The 21,737-nt window shown below is 43.2% G+C and overlaps 1 protein-coding gene across 1 annotated transcript in view; it reads left to right on the top strand.

Moving 5' to 3' along the window:
• The first annotated feature begins 5,786 nt into the window (after window positions 1–5,786).
• The window catches only part of KPNA1 (karyopherin subunit alpha 1), a 51,413-nt gene continuing 35,462 nt past the window's right edge, over window positions 5,787–21,737 (top strand). The window contains exons 1-2 of the mRNA XM_084800498.1: window positions 5,787–5,980; window positions 19,063–19,196. Of these exons, the coding sequence (XP_084656624.1) occupies window positions 19,068–19,196 (129 nt within the window). The 5' untranslated portion in view covers window positions 5,787–5,980; window positions 19,063–19,067. The remainder of the gene's footprint in view (window positions 5,981–19,062; window positions 19,197–21,737) is intronic.

Genomic DNA, 21,737 nt, shown 5'->3' with positions numbered 1-21,737 from the left:
CTTGGGAGGCAGAGGCAGGCAGACCTCTGTGAGTTCGAGGCCAGCCTGGTCTACAAAGTGAGTCCAGGATAGCCAGGGCTGTTACACAGAGAAACCCTGTCTTGAAAAACCAACTAACCAACCACCAACCAACCAACCAACCAACCAAAAAACAAACAAACAAAACCCCCTGCTTATTCCATCATATAGTGCTGCCCTAAAATGTGGGCAAGAAGGTCTCTGCTTTAGACTATTGCCTTGAATAGAATACTCTGCCTTGATTCCTTGCCTGGGTCTGCCACAGCTGGGTCCATCAACCCAAAGTCAGAAGTCCACAGGGCCTAGACAGTGGACCATTGAAAGCCTGTAATACTAGGGGGAAAAAAGTCCTCAGAAAAAGGCAAGCAAATTGAAATGAACTTCCCGAATTTCTTTACCCAAACTTAAACTTTTTGTTTGTTTGTTTGTTTTGGTTTTTTGAGACAGGATTTCTCTGTGTATCCTTGGCTGCCCTAGACTCGCTTTGTAGACCAGGCTGGCCTCAAATTTACAATGATCCGCCTGCCTCTGCCTCCCGAGTGCTGGGATTAAAGGCATGCGCCACCACCGCCTGGCCTCAAACTTAAACTTAACCTAAAATTTAACTCCAATTTTGCAATTTCAGATCGCAGCTGTGTTTAATAACAATTTTTCTTTGCAGAAAGAGGCTTTACATATGGTAGGCGTTTATTATTGTTGTTGCTATTTTGTGGTCCTAGGGACTGAACCTAGCATAGCCTTAGGCATACTAGGTAAGCATTCTACCACTGACTATATCCTAGCCTTAGAAAAGATCTTTAACTTATGGTGACATACAAAAATACTGAACCTACAGGATGCCTACAAATGGCTAGGTATGTGAGGCACGGAGAGCATGCATGGTTAATTTACAGCTGTAAAGGACTTATCGGCAGGCTGTACACACAAAGCAGACAGTCGTTTTGCAGAAGTGAAAACGAATTCTTTCATGTGTTTATTTTCAGACAGAGTTTTGTATAGCCTGGGTTAGCCCTGAACCTGTTTACTTATATTTATTTATTATCATCATTATTTTTGTGTGTCTGTGTGGTTTTTCGAGACAGGGGTTCTCTGTGTAGCCCTGGCTATCCTGGAACTCACTCTGTAGACCAGGCTGGCCCTTGCATTCAGAGATCCACCTCCCTCTCCTTTCTGAGTGCTGGGATTAAAGGTGCACAACTACTGCTGGCTGAGCCTTGAACTTTTTATATAGTTGAGATGACCTTGAATTTCTGATCCTCCTGCTCCACCTTTCAAATGCTGGGATTACAGGCCCAAGCCATCAAACCTAGCTAAAAGTGAAGCATCAAACCTAGTGTGCCAGTAAATGAAACCGTTGGTACTCTATGCTTGTGTACTGTTTGAGAGAAAATTTAGCTTGATGCCATTACGATGCAATGACTACAGGAACCATTGCTATGCAGGCAAAAGAGCAGAGCTGCAGGTCAAAATTAATTTCATATTTGACTGCATTCAGTTTAACTATTGGGGGTGGGGGGGGGAAGACTTCACCTGAAGGCTCCAGGCAGTATTAATGGAAAAGGAAACAGAACAAAAAATTCAACCTTGTCAGTACAGAAATATATCATTTTTATTTAATACAGATAATATGTATTTAATAGGTTCTTTTGTTCTGTTAATATTCTTATGTTTATACATTTTATAAAGTACAGAATGAGAACCAGGTGTGGTGGCGCACACATGTAATCCTAGCATGTGGGAGGCAGAGGCAGGTGGGTCTCTGTGAGTTCAAGGCCAGCCTGGTCTACAAAGTGAATCCAGGACAGGCAAGGTTATACATAGAGAAACCCTGTCTCAAAAAACCCAAAATAAATACATAAAATAAAATAAAAATGGCTGGGCTTACTTGCTTGCCTAGCGTGTGTGAAGCTCTGGGATTGATTCCCCAGCACCACTGCACCACCGAATAAAACTACAAAAAAGGATTACAGGGCCTGGAGAGATGGTTCAGTGGTTAAGAGCACTGTCTGCTCTTCCAGAGGTCCTGAGTTCAATTCCCAGCACCCACATGGTGGCTCACATCATCTATAGTGAGATCTTGTGCCCTTTTCTGAAGTGCAGGAGTGCATACAGACTCTATAAATAATAAATAAATCTTTAAGAAAATAATAATATATCCTACAAAGTTTAAAAGGCAAAGAAGTAAAATTGCTGATACAAAGGGATAGAAGTGTTATAAAAATACTACCACATTTTGGTTATAACTATTACGTAATTGATCCTTCCTGTACTTACTACTTGCCATTTTTTAAAAAATATATTTTATTAATTTATCCATATTACATCTCAATTGTTATCCCATCCCTTGTATCCTCCCATTCCTCCCTCCCGCTTTCCCCCTACTCCCCTCCCCTATGACTGTGACTAAGAGGGACCTCCTCCTCCATATGCTCATAGGGTATTAAATCTCTTCTTGGTAGCCTGCTATCCTTCCTCTGAGTGCTACCAGGCCTCCCCATCCAGGGGACGTGGTCAAATATGAGGCACCAGAGTACGTGTGAAAGTCAGACCCCACTCTCCACTCAACTGTGGAGAACGTCCTGTCCATTGGTTAGATCTGTGTAGGGGTTCAAAGTTTACTGCATGTATTGTCCTTGGCTGGTGCCATAGTTTGAGCAGGACCCCTGGGCCCAGATCTGCCCATCATAATGTTCTTCTTGTAGGTTTCTAGGACCCTCTGGATCCTTCTATTTCCCCATTCTCCCATGCTTCTCTCACCTAGAGACCAAATAGGATGTCCTCCCCTCTGTCCCAGTTTCCCGGTAAGTGAAGGCTTTCATGGGACATATCCCTTGGGCTAGTGTCCAGATATAAGTGAGTATATACCATGTGACTCTTTCTGCTTCTGGGTTAACTCACTCATTATGATCATTTCTAGTTCAATCCATTTGTCCACAAATTTCAAAAATTCCTTGTTTTTTATAGCTGAGTAGTATTCCATAGTGTAAATGTACCACAGTTTCTTTATCCATTTTTCTACTGAGGGACATTTAGGCTGTTTCCAGGTTCTGGCTATTATGAATAAGGATGCTATGAATATGGTTGAGCATATGTCCCTGTTGTGTGCTGGAGCATCTTCTGGGTATATTCCAAGGAGTGGAATAGCTGGGTCTTGAGGAAGCCCTATTCCCAGTTTTCTGAGATAGCACCAGATAGATTTCCAAAGTGGCTGTACTAGTTTGCATTCCCACCAGCAATGAAGGAGTGTTCCTCTCCACATCCTCACCAGCATGTGGTGTCACTTGAATTTTTGATCTTAGCCATTCTCATGGGTGTAAGATGGAATCTCAGAGTTGTTTTGATTTGCATTTCCCTGATGACTAAGGAGGTTGAGCATTTCTTTAAGTGTTTCTCAACCATTCGATATTCCTCTGTTGAGAATTCTCTGTTTAGTTCCAAGCCCCATTTCTCAATTGGGTTATTTGGTTTGGTGGTGCTTAATTTCTTGAGTTCTTTATATACTTTGGATATTAGACCTTTGTCAGATACTACTTGCCATTTTTAACCAGGCCTGTTGCTGTTTTGCTAGTACTAACAGGATGTATGTAACATAAATGAAGTATGCTAGATTATATAATTCCAAGTAAATCTATGTTTATGTTTGTTTTTACTGTTGTTTTTTATTTTGGTTTTTTGAGACACAGGACCTCTCTGTGTAGCCTTGGCTGTCCTGGACTCACTTTGTAGATCAGGCTGGCCTTAAACTCACAGAGATCCACCTACCTCTGCCTCTCACGTGCTGGGAGGCCATCACTGCCTGGCATTGTTTTTTGAGACAAAGTTTCTCACTGGGTCCTTGGGTATGCTGGCTATCAAGTCAGGCTGGCTGGCTAGCAAGCCCCAGGGGTCCACTAGTCTCTGCCTTCCTGGAGTTGGGATTAAAAGCCCAATATCAATGTCCTTGGCATTTTGCTTGGCTGCTGGGGATTGGACTCGTGTTCTCAGGCTCTGGTGAACAGTACTTTACTGACTGAGTGATTTTATCACTCTGAACCTGCAAGTTTTTGTTTGTTTTAAAAGTAGTATCAAAAACAAAACAAACATACACACACACACACACAATCTGGCACTGGTGGCACAGGCCTTTAATCCCAGCACTTGGGAGGCAGAGGCAGGTAGATCTCTTGAGTTCATGTGGCCAGCCTGGTCTACAGAGTGTTTCCAGGATAGCCAAGCCTACACAGAGAAACCATGTCTCAAAAAAAAAAAAAAAAGTCTTAATATGTAGTTAGTTGGGTTTTCACTTTGTGGAAGAAAGTCCAAGAGGGGGAGGGGGAAGAGGGAGGCTAATAAAAGTAATAACAAGGGAGCGGGAGTCTAGTGGATGTAAACATGTTTTTGTTTTGATCCCAAGTGTGGGATGGGGAACAGACTTGTGAGTCCAACAGGTGATGTTTATCCACCTTGTGCGTGGACTTGGTTTTTGCCTGTTGAAACACTTCCTAGTACAGATTCTGAGAGAGGAGATATATACATGAGCCCAAAACAGGAGGCGCGCCTTTTTGGGTCTTGGTATTGTTTGGCTATTCATCCCTCTACTTCCAGGTGCTTTGGGGCTCCAGGTTCCGGGCTGCTGTTCCAGGTTCTAGCAGCAACTTTGATTGAATTGCTAGTCTGCTGAAATCCTGCCGACTATGTCAGGGGAATCACTTCCAGGAACTGAGCCCCAAAAGGTCGTCTTCCCCTATTCCTTTTAAGTTCTTTTCTCTCCTATCTAGGGTAGGTGAGTTGGAAGGGAGGTATAAGCATTAAAGAACCCCCAAATAAAGTAGGGATTTACTGTCTCTTGCTCTTCAGCATTCCTTTTAAACTGACTTGTTAAATCGTGAGATTTTCCTGTAAACTTCTCCTTGGCTGTCCTACGATGTTTTATTAATATTGAGATGAAGTCTTCCTAGTCATGTAGGTCTAGAATTCACCATTTTTCTGCTTCAGCCTTCCTAGTGCTGGGAATACAGTTTTGTGTTATCAAGCCAGGCTCAAAAATTACTTTTTCTTTTTCTTTTTGGTTTTTTGAGACAAGGTTTCACTGTTGTAGCGTTGGCTGTCCTGGACTCACGTTGTAGACATTTCTTAATGTTTTATGATCTAATAAATTACCACGGCTGGCAGTAGTTGTGCACGCCTTTAATCCGAGCACTCAAGGAGGCAGAGGCAGGCAAATCTTTGAGTTGGAGGCCAGCCTGGTCTACAGAGAGTTCCAGGACAGCCAGGACTACACAGAGGAACCTTGTGTTGAAAAACTAAACGGAACAAACAAAAAAAGAAAGAAAAGAAAAATAAATTGCCAGATTAAATGGAAGAGAACTGAAGAAAATACCCAGAAGGTTCCTGCAAATGAGTTGCATGTGAATTCTTTGAACGTGAGACACTGGCGTATTTTGTAATACTCCCTCAGCCTCCAACCATGCCACCATTCATCCAATAAGCATGCTCGGTGTGAGTGAGGTACCTACCATGTGAGAGGCTAGCTATAGAGATGTGACGGGGATCGGTAGGTCTTGGAGGAGCTTAGTAAGGACAAGTTTGTTAACGTAACGTCTACACGTCTTTGCTTTTACTGACTTCAAACCTCGTCTTCAGAGACCCACGCCCTGGCCACTACCTTTTCCCTGGCCCGTGCTAGCCCAGCGCGTCCACACTCCGAGACTCCGCTTCCCGGCAGCCCCTGCGGCGGGGGGGGGGGGGGGGGGCGGAGAGGCGCACGCAGGCGCACAGGCCGGCCCCCGCACGCAGGCGCACTGCGCACGCCGGCTGAGCTGGGTCTCGCGGCTCGGTGCGCGGCAGCGGACAGCGAGGCCTGGTGAGCGCCGCCGTAGCGCGCGCCGGCTGGTCAAGGTTGTGCGCGGAAGGGGCGCCGCGGGCGGACAAGGAGCGAGCGTTTCGCCTTCGCAGTGGCACCTGGACCGGTCGCCTGGAGCCGGTGAGTGTGCGTGCGGGGTCCCCGCGGCCCCTCCTCCTCGGCGGGCGGCTCTGGGTTCCCTCCGCGCACCCAAGGGAGGCCTCCCCTCCCCGGGGCGAGGGCGGACGCGGGCGGCGGCCAGAGGGACCGGACCCTCGCGTCGCTCCCGTGCGTCACGGGCCCGGCGATCCTAACGGCCGCGCGGGCGGCTGAGCGCGGTGGGGGTGGGGAAGGCTGGTGCTGCTCGCCGTGAGGAACGCCGGTCGGGGCGGGGCGGCGGTGGAAGCGGCGTCGGGGACTGCGGGGCGCCGGGCGGCGGCGCGGAGTCTGCGCGCCGCTCTAGCCGGAGGGCGGGGGCGGGCGGCGCCGAGTGCGGTGGCCGAGGCCGAGGCGTGCGGGGCCATTCCGGGAGTTGGCAGGTTACCACCCGGGGCCGGTGTTTGGAGGGAGGTGGGGGTGGAGACGGGAGGCTGCAGTTTACAGATGTCATAACTACGCGGGCCCGGAGCTGCTGACGGGGGTGTGGTAATTATAGCAATGACAACTTGGTCGGCTGTGTGAGCGGTGATGCGAGGGAAACCGCCAAGCGTTAGCTGAGGCTCGCAGTGGGAGCAGAAAACTGGAGGGTGACTGGAGTCAGGGATGTTGGCAAATAGAATGTGAGTGTTGAATGCAACTGCTTCCGATCCACTTTGCAATGAAAAGTTTCAAATAAATTGATTTTACGGCTTGAACTTCGGTTTAGTAAACTATCAGAATCCAGAATTGAGATATGCTTCTGAAATGTCAAACAGTTATATCTGACACACTCCCCTCCCCCCTTTAAAAGTTCCCTCATAACCTACCTCCTACTTTTATTTTCTTTCTTTGTAAAATTTATTTATTTATTTATTTTTTGAGACTGGGTTTTGTTTGGTAGGCTGGCTTTGAGTTTGTTGTCCTGCCCTAGCCTCTGGGGTGGCAGAATTTCATCTGTGCTTCATACAGCCCGGCTCAAAATTTCAGTCTCTAAGATGTGTCTTTGTTTTTGAGACAGTCCTCGATATTTAGTCATGGGGTTACAGGTACAACAACATGTCTGATTTGCTCGTGTGTGTGTGTGTGTGTGTGTGTGTGTGTGTGTGTACACATACATTTGTTTGTTTATTTTGAGACGGGTCTCATCACATAGCCCTGGAATGCATAAATAGACCAGGATGCTATTGAATTCAGATCCACCTGCCTCTGACTCCTGCAATACTGGAGTTAAAAGTCGTGTGCACTCACAGTTGCCCTCCTTCCTCAGGGAGGCAGAGGCAGGCGGCTCTGAGGTGGAGGAGGCCAGCCTGGTCTACAGAACGACTCCAGGATAGCCAAGGCTATGCAGAGAAACACTGTCTCAAAAAACCAATAAAAAAGAAAAACAAATTTATAGTAACTTTGAAGCATATATTAATTTTTCCTACTATGAATGAAAGCATGGACGAACACAATCTTGGTTTTAAGAATAGCTTGTTTCTTAAAAATATTTTACTACTTATTTTAAATGTTTGACTGTTTTGCCTGCATGAATGTAGGCGTGTCCTGGTGGTGCCTGGTGCTTGCAGAGGCCAGAAGGTGTTGGGTCCTCTGAGACTGGAGTTGAAAATGGTTTGAGCTGCTCTCTAGGGGTAGGGAACCAAACCTGAGTCCTCTGCGAGAGCATCGAGTGCTCTTAACTGCTGAGCCACCTCTCTAGTCCAGACAGCACTGGGGGAAGACAGTATAATTCTTGAAGCTTTACAGTTCCAGGGAAACAAATCAATGATGGAATGCAGAGTAGGTGCTGGTAGCTTGTGCTTACAGTCCTAGTGCCTGAGAGACGGAGGCAGGAAGACCCTGAGTTTGAGGCCAGCCTGGAACTTGAGCCTGTCAAAAACAAGAAAGCAAGGCCTGGAATAGGGCAGGAGTGGAGCCTGCCAGAGGCCTGGGGTTAACCCTTAGCCCTACCAAAACCCGACAAAAATCAAACCCGAAAAGCTAAGTAAAGAGGATAAAGATATTACTTGAGATTAGATCCTTGGCACTATGCTGGGTCTTTCTGGTAGTCTTGGGAGTCTTTGAACTCAAGTGTTGGCATTAAAGGTGTGCCCGACTATGCCAGGCCACTATCCTGTTTTTGTTTTATTTTTGTGGTGCTAGGGCTCTGTTTCCTGGGCTTACACAATACTAGGTTAGTGCTCTGCCACTGGATTATGTCCCTAGTCCTTGCATTATGTGCTTTTTGGTGGTCTTCATGGAATGTTATGCACCTTGACCCCCCCCCCCCCGGAGTCTCTGGCCTCAAACTCAGAGATCCGCCGGCCTCTGTCTCCTGCTGCGATTAAAGATGTGGTGCGATTAAAGATGTGCACTACCTATCCCAGCTCACACCTTGACTTTTATCTAGAATTGACACAAACCAAAGGGAACAACAAAAACCTAAAACAGAAAACAACCCCCAGCTTTGTTGCTAGTGGTAGGCTTACTTTATTTTTTATTTGTGTGGGATATCTATATCTATATAGATGTCTATATCTATATATATGCATGTGGGTTGCAAGCACATGACTGTCGTGTTCCTGTGCTTCTGGGTGCTTGTGGAAGCTGGAAAAGGACTTTGGGCATCTTCCTTTATTGATCTTTGCCTTACTGCCTTGAGAGAGGGGCTCACTGAATCTGAAGCTTGGCTTGTCAGCTAAGCTGCCTGTCTGGGGATCTGCATATCTCTGCTGCCCAGTGCTGGATTTACAGTATGTGCTTCCATACCCCTATTTTTTAATTAGGTGCTGGAGAGTGAAACTAATATCCTCATCCTTTCCCACCAAGAGTTCTTACCCACTGAGAAATCTACCCAGCCTTAGCCTTTTCTTCAAAAGACATTATTTCGTGTACATGTGACTGTATGTTGGGTTGCTTGTGGAGGCCAGAGGGGCTTGTACTGGAGCCCATGGAGCTGGAGTTACAGGTAGTTGTCAGCTGCCCCAGCTTGGGTCCTGGGAACCAAATTTGCATCCTCTGGAAGAGCAGCAAGCTTTCAGCTACTGAGCTATCCCTCCAGCCATGGCCTTTTCTTTCCTTCCTTCCTTTTCTCCTCCTTCCCTTCCTTTCTTAAATGATTGCCTTTATTAGACTAATGTTTTGTAAGCAGTCTTGTTTCTATCTTGACTGGTAGGAGGCTCTATGGGTTTGATTTCTGTTATGATCTTTGGTCTTAACTATGGGATAGATTGTTTATACCAGTCAGTCAGTCATTTATTTATTTATTTTTCTTTTTTTGTTTTTTTGAGACAGGGTTTCTCTATGTAATAGCCCTGGCTGTCCTGGAACTCTTTGTACACCAATGTGGCCTCTAGCTCACAGAAATCCACTTGCCACTGCCTCCCAAGCGCTGGGGTTTAGAGGCATACACAACCACACCTGGTGTAGACAGTCATTTCTTGAGACAGTCATTTTGTTACCTGTTGGTTTCAGTTACTTTATCACTTTATATTTTCCCATGTGTGGAGAGTAGAATTGTGTCTTTTGATCTCTAGGGTTAGCACCAGTATTTGGAAGGGAGATAGGATATTAGGAGCTCAAAGTCATCCTCAGCACAAAGTTAGTATGAGACCTACTGGCCACATGAACCAAACCAAACCAAATTAAGACATTTGATTGGTTCCATGACTGACTTATTGGTAAAGGATAATCCCTTAATACTCTTGTTTATTTTTTAAAAAGATTCATTTATTATGTATACTGTGTTTTGCCTGCATGTACACCTGCAGGCCAGAAGAGGCACCCGATCTCATTATAGATGGTTGTGAGCCACCATGTGGTTGCTGGGGATTGAACTCAGGACCTGTGCAAGAGCTTCCAATGCTCTTAACCACTGAACCATCTCTCCAGCCTTTTTATTTGTTATCTTTGTCCTTTGTGGGACTTGTGAATTGAGGTGTAATTATGGAAAAATTAATGGCTGTGGCAGTTCACTTAGCTGAATTGAGCTGATTTCTCTTTTCCCTTGATGCAGTACAGATAGGACTTGTATTAGAAGGATTGTGGAGTAGTCTTGAAAATATGGGAATAAGGGGCTGGAGAGATAGCTCAGTGGTTAAGAGCACTGTCTGCTCTTTCAGAGGTCTTGAGTTCGATTCCTAGCAACCACATGTGGCTCACAACCATCTAAACTGGAATCTGATGCCCTCACCTCACATGTAGGTGTACATGCAGATAGAGGTAGTCATATATGTAAAATAAACAAAAAATCTTTAAAAAAAAATGTGGGACTAAGGACTGACGAATTGTGGTTTCTGTTTGTTTTTTGAACACTGCAAAATAGACCATAGTGGGGGGAAAAGATTCTGTCCCAGTGGTGTAGACTAATTGGGATAATTCTTGGGCCCTGGCAATAATCCAGAATGTGGATAATGTGGTAATCCTCTTCATATAACAAGAATAATGCTGCCCTTCATATACAAGATAAGGCTGCTTGCTCATCATGAATGGCTGTCCGGCATGAACAAGAGTATGTGCTGAGTTGTCCGTGTGCCTCTGACGCTTTGTGGCCAACAAGACAACTTGGGGTCAGAATGGGGCTGCTAGCTGAAGGAAGAAAGACTCAAAGCCGTAAAATTCATTACGGGTCAGTCTTGCCTACATCAGGTGTTTTTCAGTAATTATTCTTGCAAAACCACTCTGAGGAGGAGGTTGTCTTACTGCCTGATTAGGTAACTTGCCCCACTTCACAGTAAGTGGTAGGGCCAAGATTTGAGCCATAGGCTGTTTGTACATATGGTTGCACCAGTCATTAAAGCTTGGCTTTATCAGCAGTTCAGTTCAGTCTTTGTATCAGAACAAACTAGAGGCTGAACTTATTTTCTTATTTTTTGTTTGTTTGTTTGTTTTTTGTTTTTTTGAGACAGGGTCACTTTGTGTAGCCCTGGCTATCCTGGACTTGCTTTGTAGACCAGGCTGGTCTCGAACTCACAGTGATCCATCTGCCTCTGCCTCCCGAGTGCTGGGATTAAAGGTGTGCATCATCTAGTTTTATATTGATAAATAAATACCTTTCTTTGTTTTATTGCCCCCCCTCGCCCCTCCCCGTTTTGGGGATTAAATGAAGGTCTTTTGTCATGCTACAGCCCTAACCCCATCATTGCTGCTATATCATCATAATTACCACCCCCCCATCATCATCATCACCATCAATCATTAATGGTCTCACTGTGTAGTCACAGCTTCCTGGAACTTGCTCTATAGACCAGGTTGGCCTCAAATTCACAGACCTGGATCCACCTGTCTTTGCCACCCAGAGTGCTGGGATCAAGGATTGTGCATCGCCATGCCTGGTTTATTTCTTGATAGAATGGTTTATAGTATTGATTTTCTGTAGAGTAAAATATTCTTTGGTATACATTATCAGCTCCACTTAAACTTACACTGCCCCTCCCTTCTCAATATAGTTATCATAGTATCTGTTAGTACAACTGTAAACAAGCTGAACCATATGGACTACTATGTGGTAACTTCCTGTCAACCACTTGATGCTTATATAGGAGTCAGTATGTTTTGGGAGTAGAGTGGCTTCATTTCTTGAGCTCTTTTTTGAAATTGTTATCCTCTTTATTAATTCTCTGTTTTTGGCTTTTTTTTTTTTTTTTAAAGATGGTTTCACTATTAAGCCCAGGCTGTCCTGGAACTCATCTTCTGCCTCTCATTCCCAAGTGTTGGGACTAGAGGTGTGTGCTATAAAACCTGGCTCCGTTGTTCTTTTCATACAGTCTGAGTTGGTGGTTTTCTTCTTTCTGCTTGTTCATATTCTTGTCTTGGGATGTCTCTTTATGTCATCCTTATCTTTCCCCCGTGTTTTCTTTGGAGTATGTCCTCTTAATGGCTTACTGACATAGCTGAATGGTGGTGGCGCAGGCTTTTAATCCCAGCACTGAGAGGCAGAGGCAGATGGGAATTTTTGTGCGTATAGGCTAGGCTGGTCTACAGAGTGAGTCTAGGACAGCCAAGGCTACACACAGAAACCGTGTCTTGAAAAAACCAAAAAATAAAAATTAAAACAAACAAAAAACAAACTACCTGACCCATGGTACATGGCAGTAAGATCTTTTCAGATCTTGGATGAGGGGAAAAAAAGTTTTTATTATACCTTAACATTGGCAGTAGTTTTGCTGGGTATGGAATTCAAGACTGAAAATTATTTTCATTCAGAGTTAAGTAGAATCTCTGAAACTTCCTTCCAGGGTTGTTGACATTCAAGACGCTTTAAAGTGTTCTTTGGGCCTGATGTTTGTGGGTGTGTATGCACATGTGTACACGTGAGTATGGATGCCAAAAGCCTCAGGTATCCTCAGTCTCACTTTTTATTTTTAATTATGTGTGTCCTTGTCTGTGGCTTTGGACATGAGTGCAGGTTGTGGTGTTGGCCTGAGGCTTTGTATTCCCTGTAATTGCTGGAGTCAGTTGTCAAATGCCTTACCTGGATTCTGGGAACTGAACTTGTGTCCTCTGCAAGAGTGCCCCTCCTCCCCCAGGGCTTCTCTGTGCGTCCTTGGCTGTCTTGGACTCACTTTGTAGACCAGGCTGGCCTTGAACTCAAAGCGATCTGCCTGCCTCTGCCTCCCTAAGTGCTGGGATAACAGATATATGCTACCATGCCTACTACAAGCATTTTTCTTACGTTTTCAGGTTTATTTTTATGTGCACAGGTGTTTTGTCTACATACATAACTGTATACCACATTAGTGCCTGGTATGGTACCCCCAGAGGCTAGAAGAGGGAGTCACATTCCCTGGAACTGGAGTTATAGTTGCACAGTATGAGACACCTGATTTGGCTGCTGGGAATTAAATCCAGGTCCTCTGGAAGAACAGTCACTGTTTCCTGATCCCTGTACTACCTTGCTAGCACCACTTCCTCCTTCTCCTCCTCTTCCCCCTCTTCCTCCCTCCCCCTCCTCTTCCTCCTCCTCCTCCTCCTCCTCTTCTTCTTTCTTCTTTCTTCTTTTGTGGTGCTGGGGATGTAAACCCAGTATGGTAGACAAGCACTCTACCAACTGAGTTACATTTCCATCGACCCCTCTTCCTACTTTTTTCTTTCTTTCTTTCTTAAAAGCGCATTCCAGGGCTGGAGAGGTGGCTCAGTGGTTAACAACACTGGCAGTTCTTCTAGAGGTTGAGTTCAATTTCCAGCATCCATATGGTAGCTCACAACTGTTACTGCAGTCCATAGGATCTGATAGCTTCTTCTCGTGTGTGAGTGTACATGCAAATAAAACAGTCATATACATACATAAATAGATCTTTTTAAAAACTGGAAATTTGTTTCTGAGGTCTAGAAAGTTTATTATTGTTTCTTCTCCCTTAGGTTAAAAAAAAATCCCTCGAGACAAGGTTTTTTCTGTATAGTCCTGCCTGTTGATTTGTAGACCAGGCTGGCCTTGAACTCAAAGAGACCCTCCTACCTCTGCCTCTGTAGTGCTTGGAACTAAAGGCATCCCACATCCTCGATATAAAAAGAGTTTTATTATTATTATTTTTTACCCTTAATGGTTTTTTGAGACAGGGTTTTTCTCTGTGTAGCCTTGGCTGTCCTGGACTCACTTTGTAGACCAGGCTGGCCTCAAACTCACAGCAATCCTCCTGCCTCTACCTCCCAAGTGCTGGGATTAAAGGCATGTGCCACCACGCCCAGCTTGCTATCTTTATGTTAATATTGTCCTTGCTGCTCCAATGAGTGGGTATTCTCAATTGTTCAGTTGGTTCTGTATTGTCCATAACCTCTAATTGTCTGCTACTTGGGAGTGGACTAAGTACCTTGAGTGCTAGACAAGTACTAAATCTTCAGCTTTTATTTATTTACTTACTTACTTATATTCAGGGTTTTGTTAAGTTGCCCAAGATGGTCTTAGATTTCTACGTAGCATCAGGTGGGCCTTGAATTTGGTAATCTCCCTGTACCACCCAGACTGGCTGGTAATCACGTCCTCAATAACATTTTATTTTGTCTTTTTGTATTTTTTTTTCCTTGAACATTAGAACTCTTAGATGGCTTAATATTTTTCTTTGCTGTTTTTTGTCCTTCTTGCTTTTCTTTCAATTTTTAAAGATTAAAAAAAAATTTGTTTTTAAATTTGTGTGTGTGTGTGTGTGTGAATAAGCATGACTGTGTGTGGATGCCCTCAGAGGTAGGAAAAGTGTGTTGGGGTTCCTGGAGCTGGAGTTACAAGTTGTGAGCTTTCTGACATGCGTGCTGGGAACCAAGCTCTGGAGTCCTCTGTAGGAGCAGCAAGTGCTCGTAACCACTCGGCCAGCTTTGTGTGTGCGTGCATGTGCACACATTTTCTTTTGTTCCTTTACTACTCCTGTGTTTCCATCCTTGTGTTTTCTCTATTAAGACGTCCCATCTGTTCACTTGAGAGTGTGGTGCCAAAAACCAGCTTTGAAGCTTTGTGGGTCTGACTTGCTGATTGAGCTTGCACTGGAACACTGCTTCAGGCTTTGTAGTTTAGTTTCTTTCTTGGCTATTTCATTGACTTTTCAGTTTCCAACCTAGTTTTTAGCCTCTATTTTCAGAGGTATCAGCAGGATCTTGTGTGAAGCTCCCTGATTGGTGGGTAGTATTAATTACCTTGTTTGTTCTCCGTTTGCCAGTGTTCGGCTTCATAGTCCTCTACTTGGACAGTAAAACCATCTGGGGGAACGGGGGGGGGGGGGGGGGGGAAGGGGGCCGTGGGCGAGGTGGCTGGTGTGGTGGATTTAATCCTAGCACTTGGGAGGCAGAGACAGGTGGATCGCTGTGAGTTCGAGGCCAGCCTGGCCTACAAAGTGAGTCCAGGAAAGCAAAGGCTACACAGAGAAGCTCTGTTTTGAAAAACAAAACAAAAACAAAAACAAAATAAAAAAACCAGAAAAACAAAACAAAACAAAAAAACATTTGGGGAAGCAGAGGATTGGAAGAAACTTAGAACACAGTATCGTTAGGAACCTAATACTCTTTAGAAGTCTCTATATACCCCCCTGGTTTTTATGTATAGCAGCACTCCTTGGGCCCACCAGTGGTTAAAGATATGGAGACTTATTAATATTTAACAGCTTAGGTTTTAGCCGGGCAGACTCTCAGCTACTCTAAATTTACCCCAGCAGGTATCTTGCTCACAACCCCACGTGGCTAATTCTTTACCTCTCTTAGCCCTGGTACTCTGTTCCTTCTGTGTTAGCTCTTAGTAGTCAGCTTTTTGTTTCTTGTTTTTGTTTTTGTTTCATTTATTTGTTTGTTCGTTTGTTTTCATTTTTCGAGCCAGAGTTTCTCTGTGTAGTCTTGACTGTCCTGGACTCGCAATCCACCTGCCTCTGCCTCCTGAGTGCTGGCTGGTAGTCAGCTCTTTATTAAAGCCAATCAGATACAATTCCTCACCTTAGGTAGGTGAGGGAGGAACAGATATTTACAAAATATGAGGCTGATAATGGGCCATAGCTCTCTGCCTGTACAGAATTAACAATTGAATATACAGAGACACACCTTCACATAGTGTACCCCAGCATATATTAACTCACATCTTTATGATTTTGTAGTAATCCTTTGTTTTTTAAAAATATCTTTACTTTTCACAAAATATTTTATGTGTATACGTGCTCTATCTGCATGCACACCTTCATGCCAGAAGAGAGCATCAGATCTCAGTGTAGAAAGTTATGAGTCACCATGTGGGTGCTGGGAATTGAACTCAGGACCTCTGGAAGAGCAGACAATGTTCTTAACCCCTGAGCCATTTCTCCAGCCCCTGTAAAACTTTCTTACAGTTTTAGTTGTTATGTTAAAGTCAGATCATATTTTCTAATAAGACGACATACCATTTCTTTTTTTTTTCTTTCCTTCCTTCCTTTTTCTTTGTTTTTGGTTTTTTGAGACAGGATTTCTCTGTGTGATAGCTCTAGCTGTTCTGGACTCACTTTATAGACCAGGCTGGCTTCAAACTCACCATGATCTGCCTGCCGAGTGCTGGCATTGAAGGCATGTGCACCGTACACAGCTGCCAACTTTTTTTTTTTAGGGGAAAAAATAGAGCAATTTTTGTGAAAATATATTTAGATTGTAGAAATTTAATTTGAAAAATTTTGTTTTGAGACAGGCTCTCTTATGTAGCCCTGATTTGTCTTGGTCTTGAGCTTGCTTTGTAGTAAGAGTGACCTTGAAATCTTGATCTTCTTGCCCCCATCCTCCTAAGTTCTGGGATCACAGGCTCATGATCTCTTTTGAGGCGGGGCTTGAGTCTGTCTGTCTTTGTGCACAAAAGCAGGTGCCTTCAGTGGTGGCCAGAGGTCTCAGATACCCTGAAGCTGCAGTTACAGGTGGTTGTGAGCCACCTGACATGGGTTCTGGGAACCAAACTTGGGTCCTCTACAAGAGCTGTATGCACTCTTAACCACTGAGTCATCTCTTTAGCACTCTTCCCCTCTTCCCCACAAGGTCTTACTAGGACCTATAGTAAATAGGGGTGGGGTGTGTGTGTGTGTGTGTGTGTGTGTGTGTGTGTGTGTGTGTGTGTGTGTGATAATTGAAAGGATAATTGAATAACTCAGTAAGAGTGAGGATACTTCATTACTATAATTTTAGTAATCAAGTACAATATTCCTTCCTTTTCTTTTGAGGGAGACATTCTGTTTCCCTCAATGGGTATTTGAAACCAAGTAATACTGTACTGTACATATAAGCATTTGTAGTATGATGACCGTTGGTTTGATGACCAGGATGAGCAGGAAGTAGGGAGTGGATATACAGCAAAAGTATACCGGACAAGGTAATGATTTAGTTATCTGACAACACGGTGAGATTTCAACCACAGTTAGAATGATGGGCAGTATAAAACTTATGAATTATTTATTTCTGGAAATCAAGGTTTGGATTGTGTTTGATTACAGGTGTTTGAAACTTTGGAAAGCAAAACCATAGGAAGGGGAGGGTTACTATATGTAAAACTGAAGTGGGGGACATTACTAGCTAGTTACCTTATAATAAAAAGGATTATAAAAATATGACCAACAGTTGCATCACAATAAAGGCTTATGTGAAACATTTACCTACCTACCTACCTTGTCTGTCTGTCTGTCAAGCTCCTAAATAAAGAATGTCTATGAATAGGCATATAAGGTGTGGAACTATAGAACAGGCTGCCCAAGGAGAAAAGCTTCGGCCTGCTGGCTCCACCCCTGAATTCTCTGTGACATCTGAAGACTCACTACTAATTCTTCACAAAGTGTTAACACCCAGCTCATTTATAAAGCTCATACCAAAGTCTGATGCCAAAGCCAGACAAGGTATTTATAAGAAGTGCAGATCAACATCATAACTTGAATACGTTCATGCACAGAGTACTAACAAATGGAGGGCAACAGTATATAGAAAGACTTGTATATTATAGCCAGGTGGGATTTTTTCCCCTAGAGATGCAGGATTGGTTTAAAGTCTAAAACATGTTTATGTAATATATTAGTAAAATAAAAACAAAAAGTACATCGCCGTAGACACAGAAGAAGCACTCGACAAAATCCAAATTCCTTCAGTGGTAGAGACACCATTTAGGAATAGAAAGGAGCTTCTCAATATGGTAGAGCACTCCCAGGGAAATGGATGGGTAGGCTATGAGCCTTTCCTGCTCCTTCAGAACACTTTAGTTTGCAGTACTCAAAACCATGGTAACTCCAGCTCTTGGGGTTCTGATGCCCTTTTCTGGTCTTCGTGGGTACCTAAGTACACGTAGCACACTCGCACAAACAAGACACACATATACATGAAGTTAAAAAAATGTTTTTAACGAAATAACCCTGTAGGGTAATGTCGTGCTTCATGGTAAATGATTGCTTTCCTTGGATGTCCATTCTCTGTTTATGTTCAGTTTTGTATTGACAGCTTTAACCAGAAAAGTTAAGACATAAAGGTATCAAGATTAGTAAGTAAAGTGATCTTTACCGGAAGTGATCTTGTATATCCACTGAAATAGTGTTGACATTAATAGGTCAGCAATATTGAAGAATATTTTAGGTTAATGTTTAAGAATCATTTGAAACTGGGTATGGTAGTGCATGCCTCAAATCCCCAGTCCTTGGAAGGTTTGAAGATAACTTGGATTACATGAAACACCGTTTCAAAAACAAACAAACAAAATACCCCAACCAAACAAAACCCCCAGAGCAATAAGTTGTATCTCTATAGATGTGTGATGAATAACTTAAAATAAAATTAAAATTTTATTCATCAGGATGTAAAAAATAAAAAATACTTAGGAATATGCTTAGCAAAAGAAATGTAAGCTTTATACCCAGAATGGTGTATAAACATTATATGAGGAGCCAGAGAGATGGCTTACAATTGCAGAGCACTTGTTATTCTTGGAGAAGACCTGGGTTTGGTTCCCAGCACATACATAGTGGCCCACAATTGTTTGTAACTTTAATTCCAAGGGTATCTGATACCCTCTTCTGGTCTCCTGAGGTGCACCAGGCACATACATACATGTAGACACATACATACACATTGAAATGCAGGTTAAAGCATTGTTAGAAAAATTAAAGCTATATAAATAGTTATATTAAAATTGGAATATTCAGCTTGCTGTGGTGGCAGTACTCTAAGTTGATGTATAGACCATTACAGTACTATTAGAATGAACTAGCCTCCAACACACAGAGATCTGCCTGCCTCTGCCTCCCAAGTGCTGGGACTAAAGGGGGTGCACAACCACTGCCAGATGAATCAGGTTCCTTTTTAAGGTGATAAAACTACTCAAATTTAATCTGGTGGTGGTTGTACATACCATTAATAAAGTAAGAACTGTTGAATTGAGTATTTTAATAAAGCTATTGAAAATAAAATAGGGCTCTGAGATAGACCATGGGGGTAAGATGCCTAGCAATGCAAGTTCCGTGCTCTAGACCAATGTGGTAGAAGGAGAGAACTGAGTCTAACTTTCATATAAGGTACTGGCATCCTTTTTCCCAATAAATAAATGAAATAAAAAATTGAAAACAACCTTTTGATGAGCCTGGGTATATATTTGAAGGCTGAGCATAGAGAATAATAAAACTCTTAAACTCAAGTTTTCTCTGTTCTTCTAGAAATCATGACCACTCCAGGAAAAGAGAACTTTCGCCTGAAAAGTTATAAGAACAAATCTCTGAATCCTGATGAGATGCGCAGAAGGAGGGAGGAAGAAGGACTGCAGTTACGAAAGCAAAAAAGAGAAGAACAGGCAAGTCTTTGATGTTCCATGCTTGGATGTCAGTCCTCTCATTTTAATTTTTCTTTGTTTTGTTTTTCAAGACAGGGTCTCTATGTTAATTTTATTTTTTCTTAAAATACAGCGTGCTTCTGTTGTATATGTGTTACTGAATTCCCAGGTGACAAAGCATTGCCTCTTGTTAATAAGTTTTTAATGTGTGGTTTTTTGAGACAGTGTTTTTCTGTGTAACCCTGGCTGTCCTGGAACTTACTCTGTAGAGTAGGCTAGCCTCACATTCAGAGATATACCTGAGTGCTGGGATTAAAAGTGTACCACCACCTCCCAGGTCTCATTATACACTCCCCTTGCCCCCACTGGGACAGGGTTTCTCTGTGTAGCCCTGGCCATCCTGGACCCACTTTGTAGACCAGGCTGGCCTTGAACTCACAGCGATCCACCTGCCTCTGCCCCTGCCTCTGCCCCTGCCCCTGCCCCTGCCTCGGTTAAAGGTGTGTGCCACCATCGCCTGGCTAAACATTTTTAATTTTAGAAGTGAAGATAAACAAAGGACAATGAACCTCATAAACCCATACTTTAACTTCAGTGCCCATCAGTGTGCTCTGGCTTTCATCTTTATTTTTACAATTCTAATGCCTAATATTTTAAAGTAAAAATTTAGGGACTACATCTTTTCTTTTCTCAGTGTGTTTTATTCAAAAGGACATTTTAGACAATGTTGTTGTTGTTTTATGATGATGATGATGATGATGATGATGATGATTTAGCTTACTTTTATTTGGTGTGTGTGCATGTTTGTGTGGCAGTGTAGGAGTTGGCATATTGGAGTCAAGGATACATGTGGAAGTCAGAGGACAACTTACGGGAGTTGATTCTCTGTCTACCTTGTTGGTACTGGAGTGGTAATGAGTGTCATTGGGCCATCTTATGGGCTCCTTTAACTATTTAAGTATGAAAATGTACAGGAAGATAGGGGACTCCCTTTAAACATACTCAGGACAAAGATGGGTGTGGTGGCTCACAGCTGTAGTTTGAAGTGCTTGGGCAAGTGAGACAGGAACACTGTTGCTAGTTGGAGGGGACAGCCTAGGTTATAGACTTCCTCAAAAACAAACAAAACTTGGAGTCGCAGATGGTTTAGTGAGTAAAGACTTTTTTTTTCCTTCTCGGCAAGCTTGTGTCACAGTGCCAAAAAGGTGTTCAGTTTATAATTCTTTATTTCTTGAGATAGCTTATTCATATTTCAGTTCCTTTATAAAATTTCCATAACTTTTTTCTTATTTATCTGCCTGAAAGCAAGAAAGAAGCTCAACACCCATAGTATATAAATTGACAAATATGACCACACTTGAGTAAAAGCATTTGTAGTTGTAAGTGGAAGTTTAACGTATTTATTGTGTAAAGATCTGAAATTGTGCTAGGGCTTTAATCTTCTGGAATATTGCTCTATTTAAAAATCTTAACTTTGAACTGAGTATGGTGGTACACCTTTAATCCCAGTACTCAGGAGGTGGGGGTAGAGTTTTAAGTTTGTGGCCAGCTTGGTCTATAGAGCAAGTTCCTGGCTAGCCAGAGACTCTGTCTTCCCCTCCCCCTCAAAACAAACTTAAACTTTATCACTTGATAAATTCTGTTTTGTATAGATGAACTGGTAAAGCTAACTAGTACGTTGTGCCTGGTTTGTGAGAGAGTCAAGATCAGGAAAACAGGAATGCAGTTGCTACTGCTGAGCTTCCCATAGCTGCTTTGTCATCTATCTGGAAAAGTCACTGGCTTGTGCTAACTAAGCAGCTAGGTCTGGGTGAAGTGTAGCAAGCAGTTAACACTGCCAAGTACAGAGTGTTAGCTGCCTGTCGTAGTGCCACCCTTTTATAGAGTAGAAATTAATATTTGCTATTTAGGCAAGAGTGTATAAATTAGTCTCTATTTTTCAGACAGTTGAAACTAAAATTTTTCTTGTAGAGAAAGAACCTATTTTGTGTTTACTGAGTTGTACATGTTTGCTGACATGGTATGTATGACTAGGACATAAGGTATTGCCATAAAGTTCATAAGAAACCAGTGATAAAGAATGAAGGCTGGTTTGACCCCCCCCCTCCCCTCCCCGATAGGGTTTCTCTGTGTAACAGCCCAGGCTGGCCTTAAACTCAGAGATCCGCCTGCCTCTGCCTCCGCGTGCTGGGATTAAAGGCTTGTGCTACTATGCCCTCCTTTTAAAAAACAAACAAACAAACAAACAAAAAACCCCAAGAATTATCTTCTGGAGTAGCAGGTTGATAGAAACTGGACTGTCAGTGTTCCCATCAGTTGGCTTGGCTGATGAGTCCAGGTAACCTGTTGTGCCATGAGGTAGTCCTACAGGTCATGATTGTCAGGGCAGTTGGGTTTTCTTTTCACAATACTACTTTGCTGTGAGTGACTGGCACACAGAGTATGGAAAGCCAAATAGTATGAAAATACTTGAAAATAAACCAGCAGTTTTCCAGGTTTCAGTCTTAGGTAATGTGAGTGTTAGATTTCTGAGTAAGCTCGGTATAGTGGTGCATTTAAAGT

Source organism: Acomys minous (genome assembly GCF_964271855.1).
Source record: "Acomys minous genome assembly, chromosome: 11".
NCBI lineage: Eukaryota > Metazoa > Chordata > Mammalia > Rodentia > Muridae > Acomys > Acomys minous.
The sequence above is the reverse complement of the archived record's forward strand: the minus strand, read 5'-3'. Positions and strand labels throughout refer to the sequence as shown.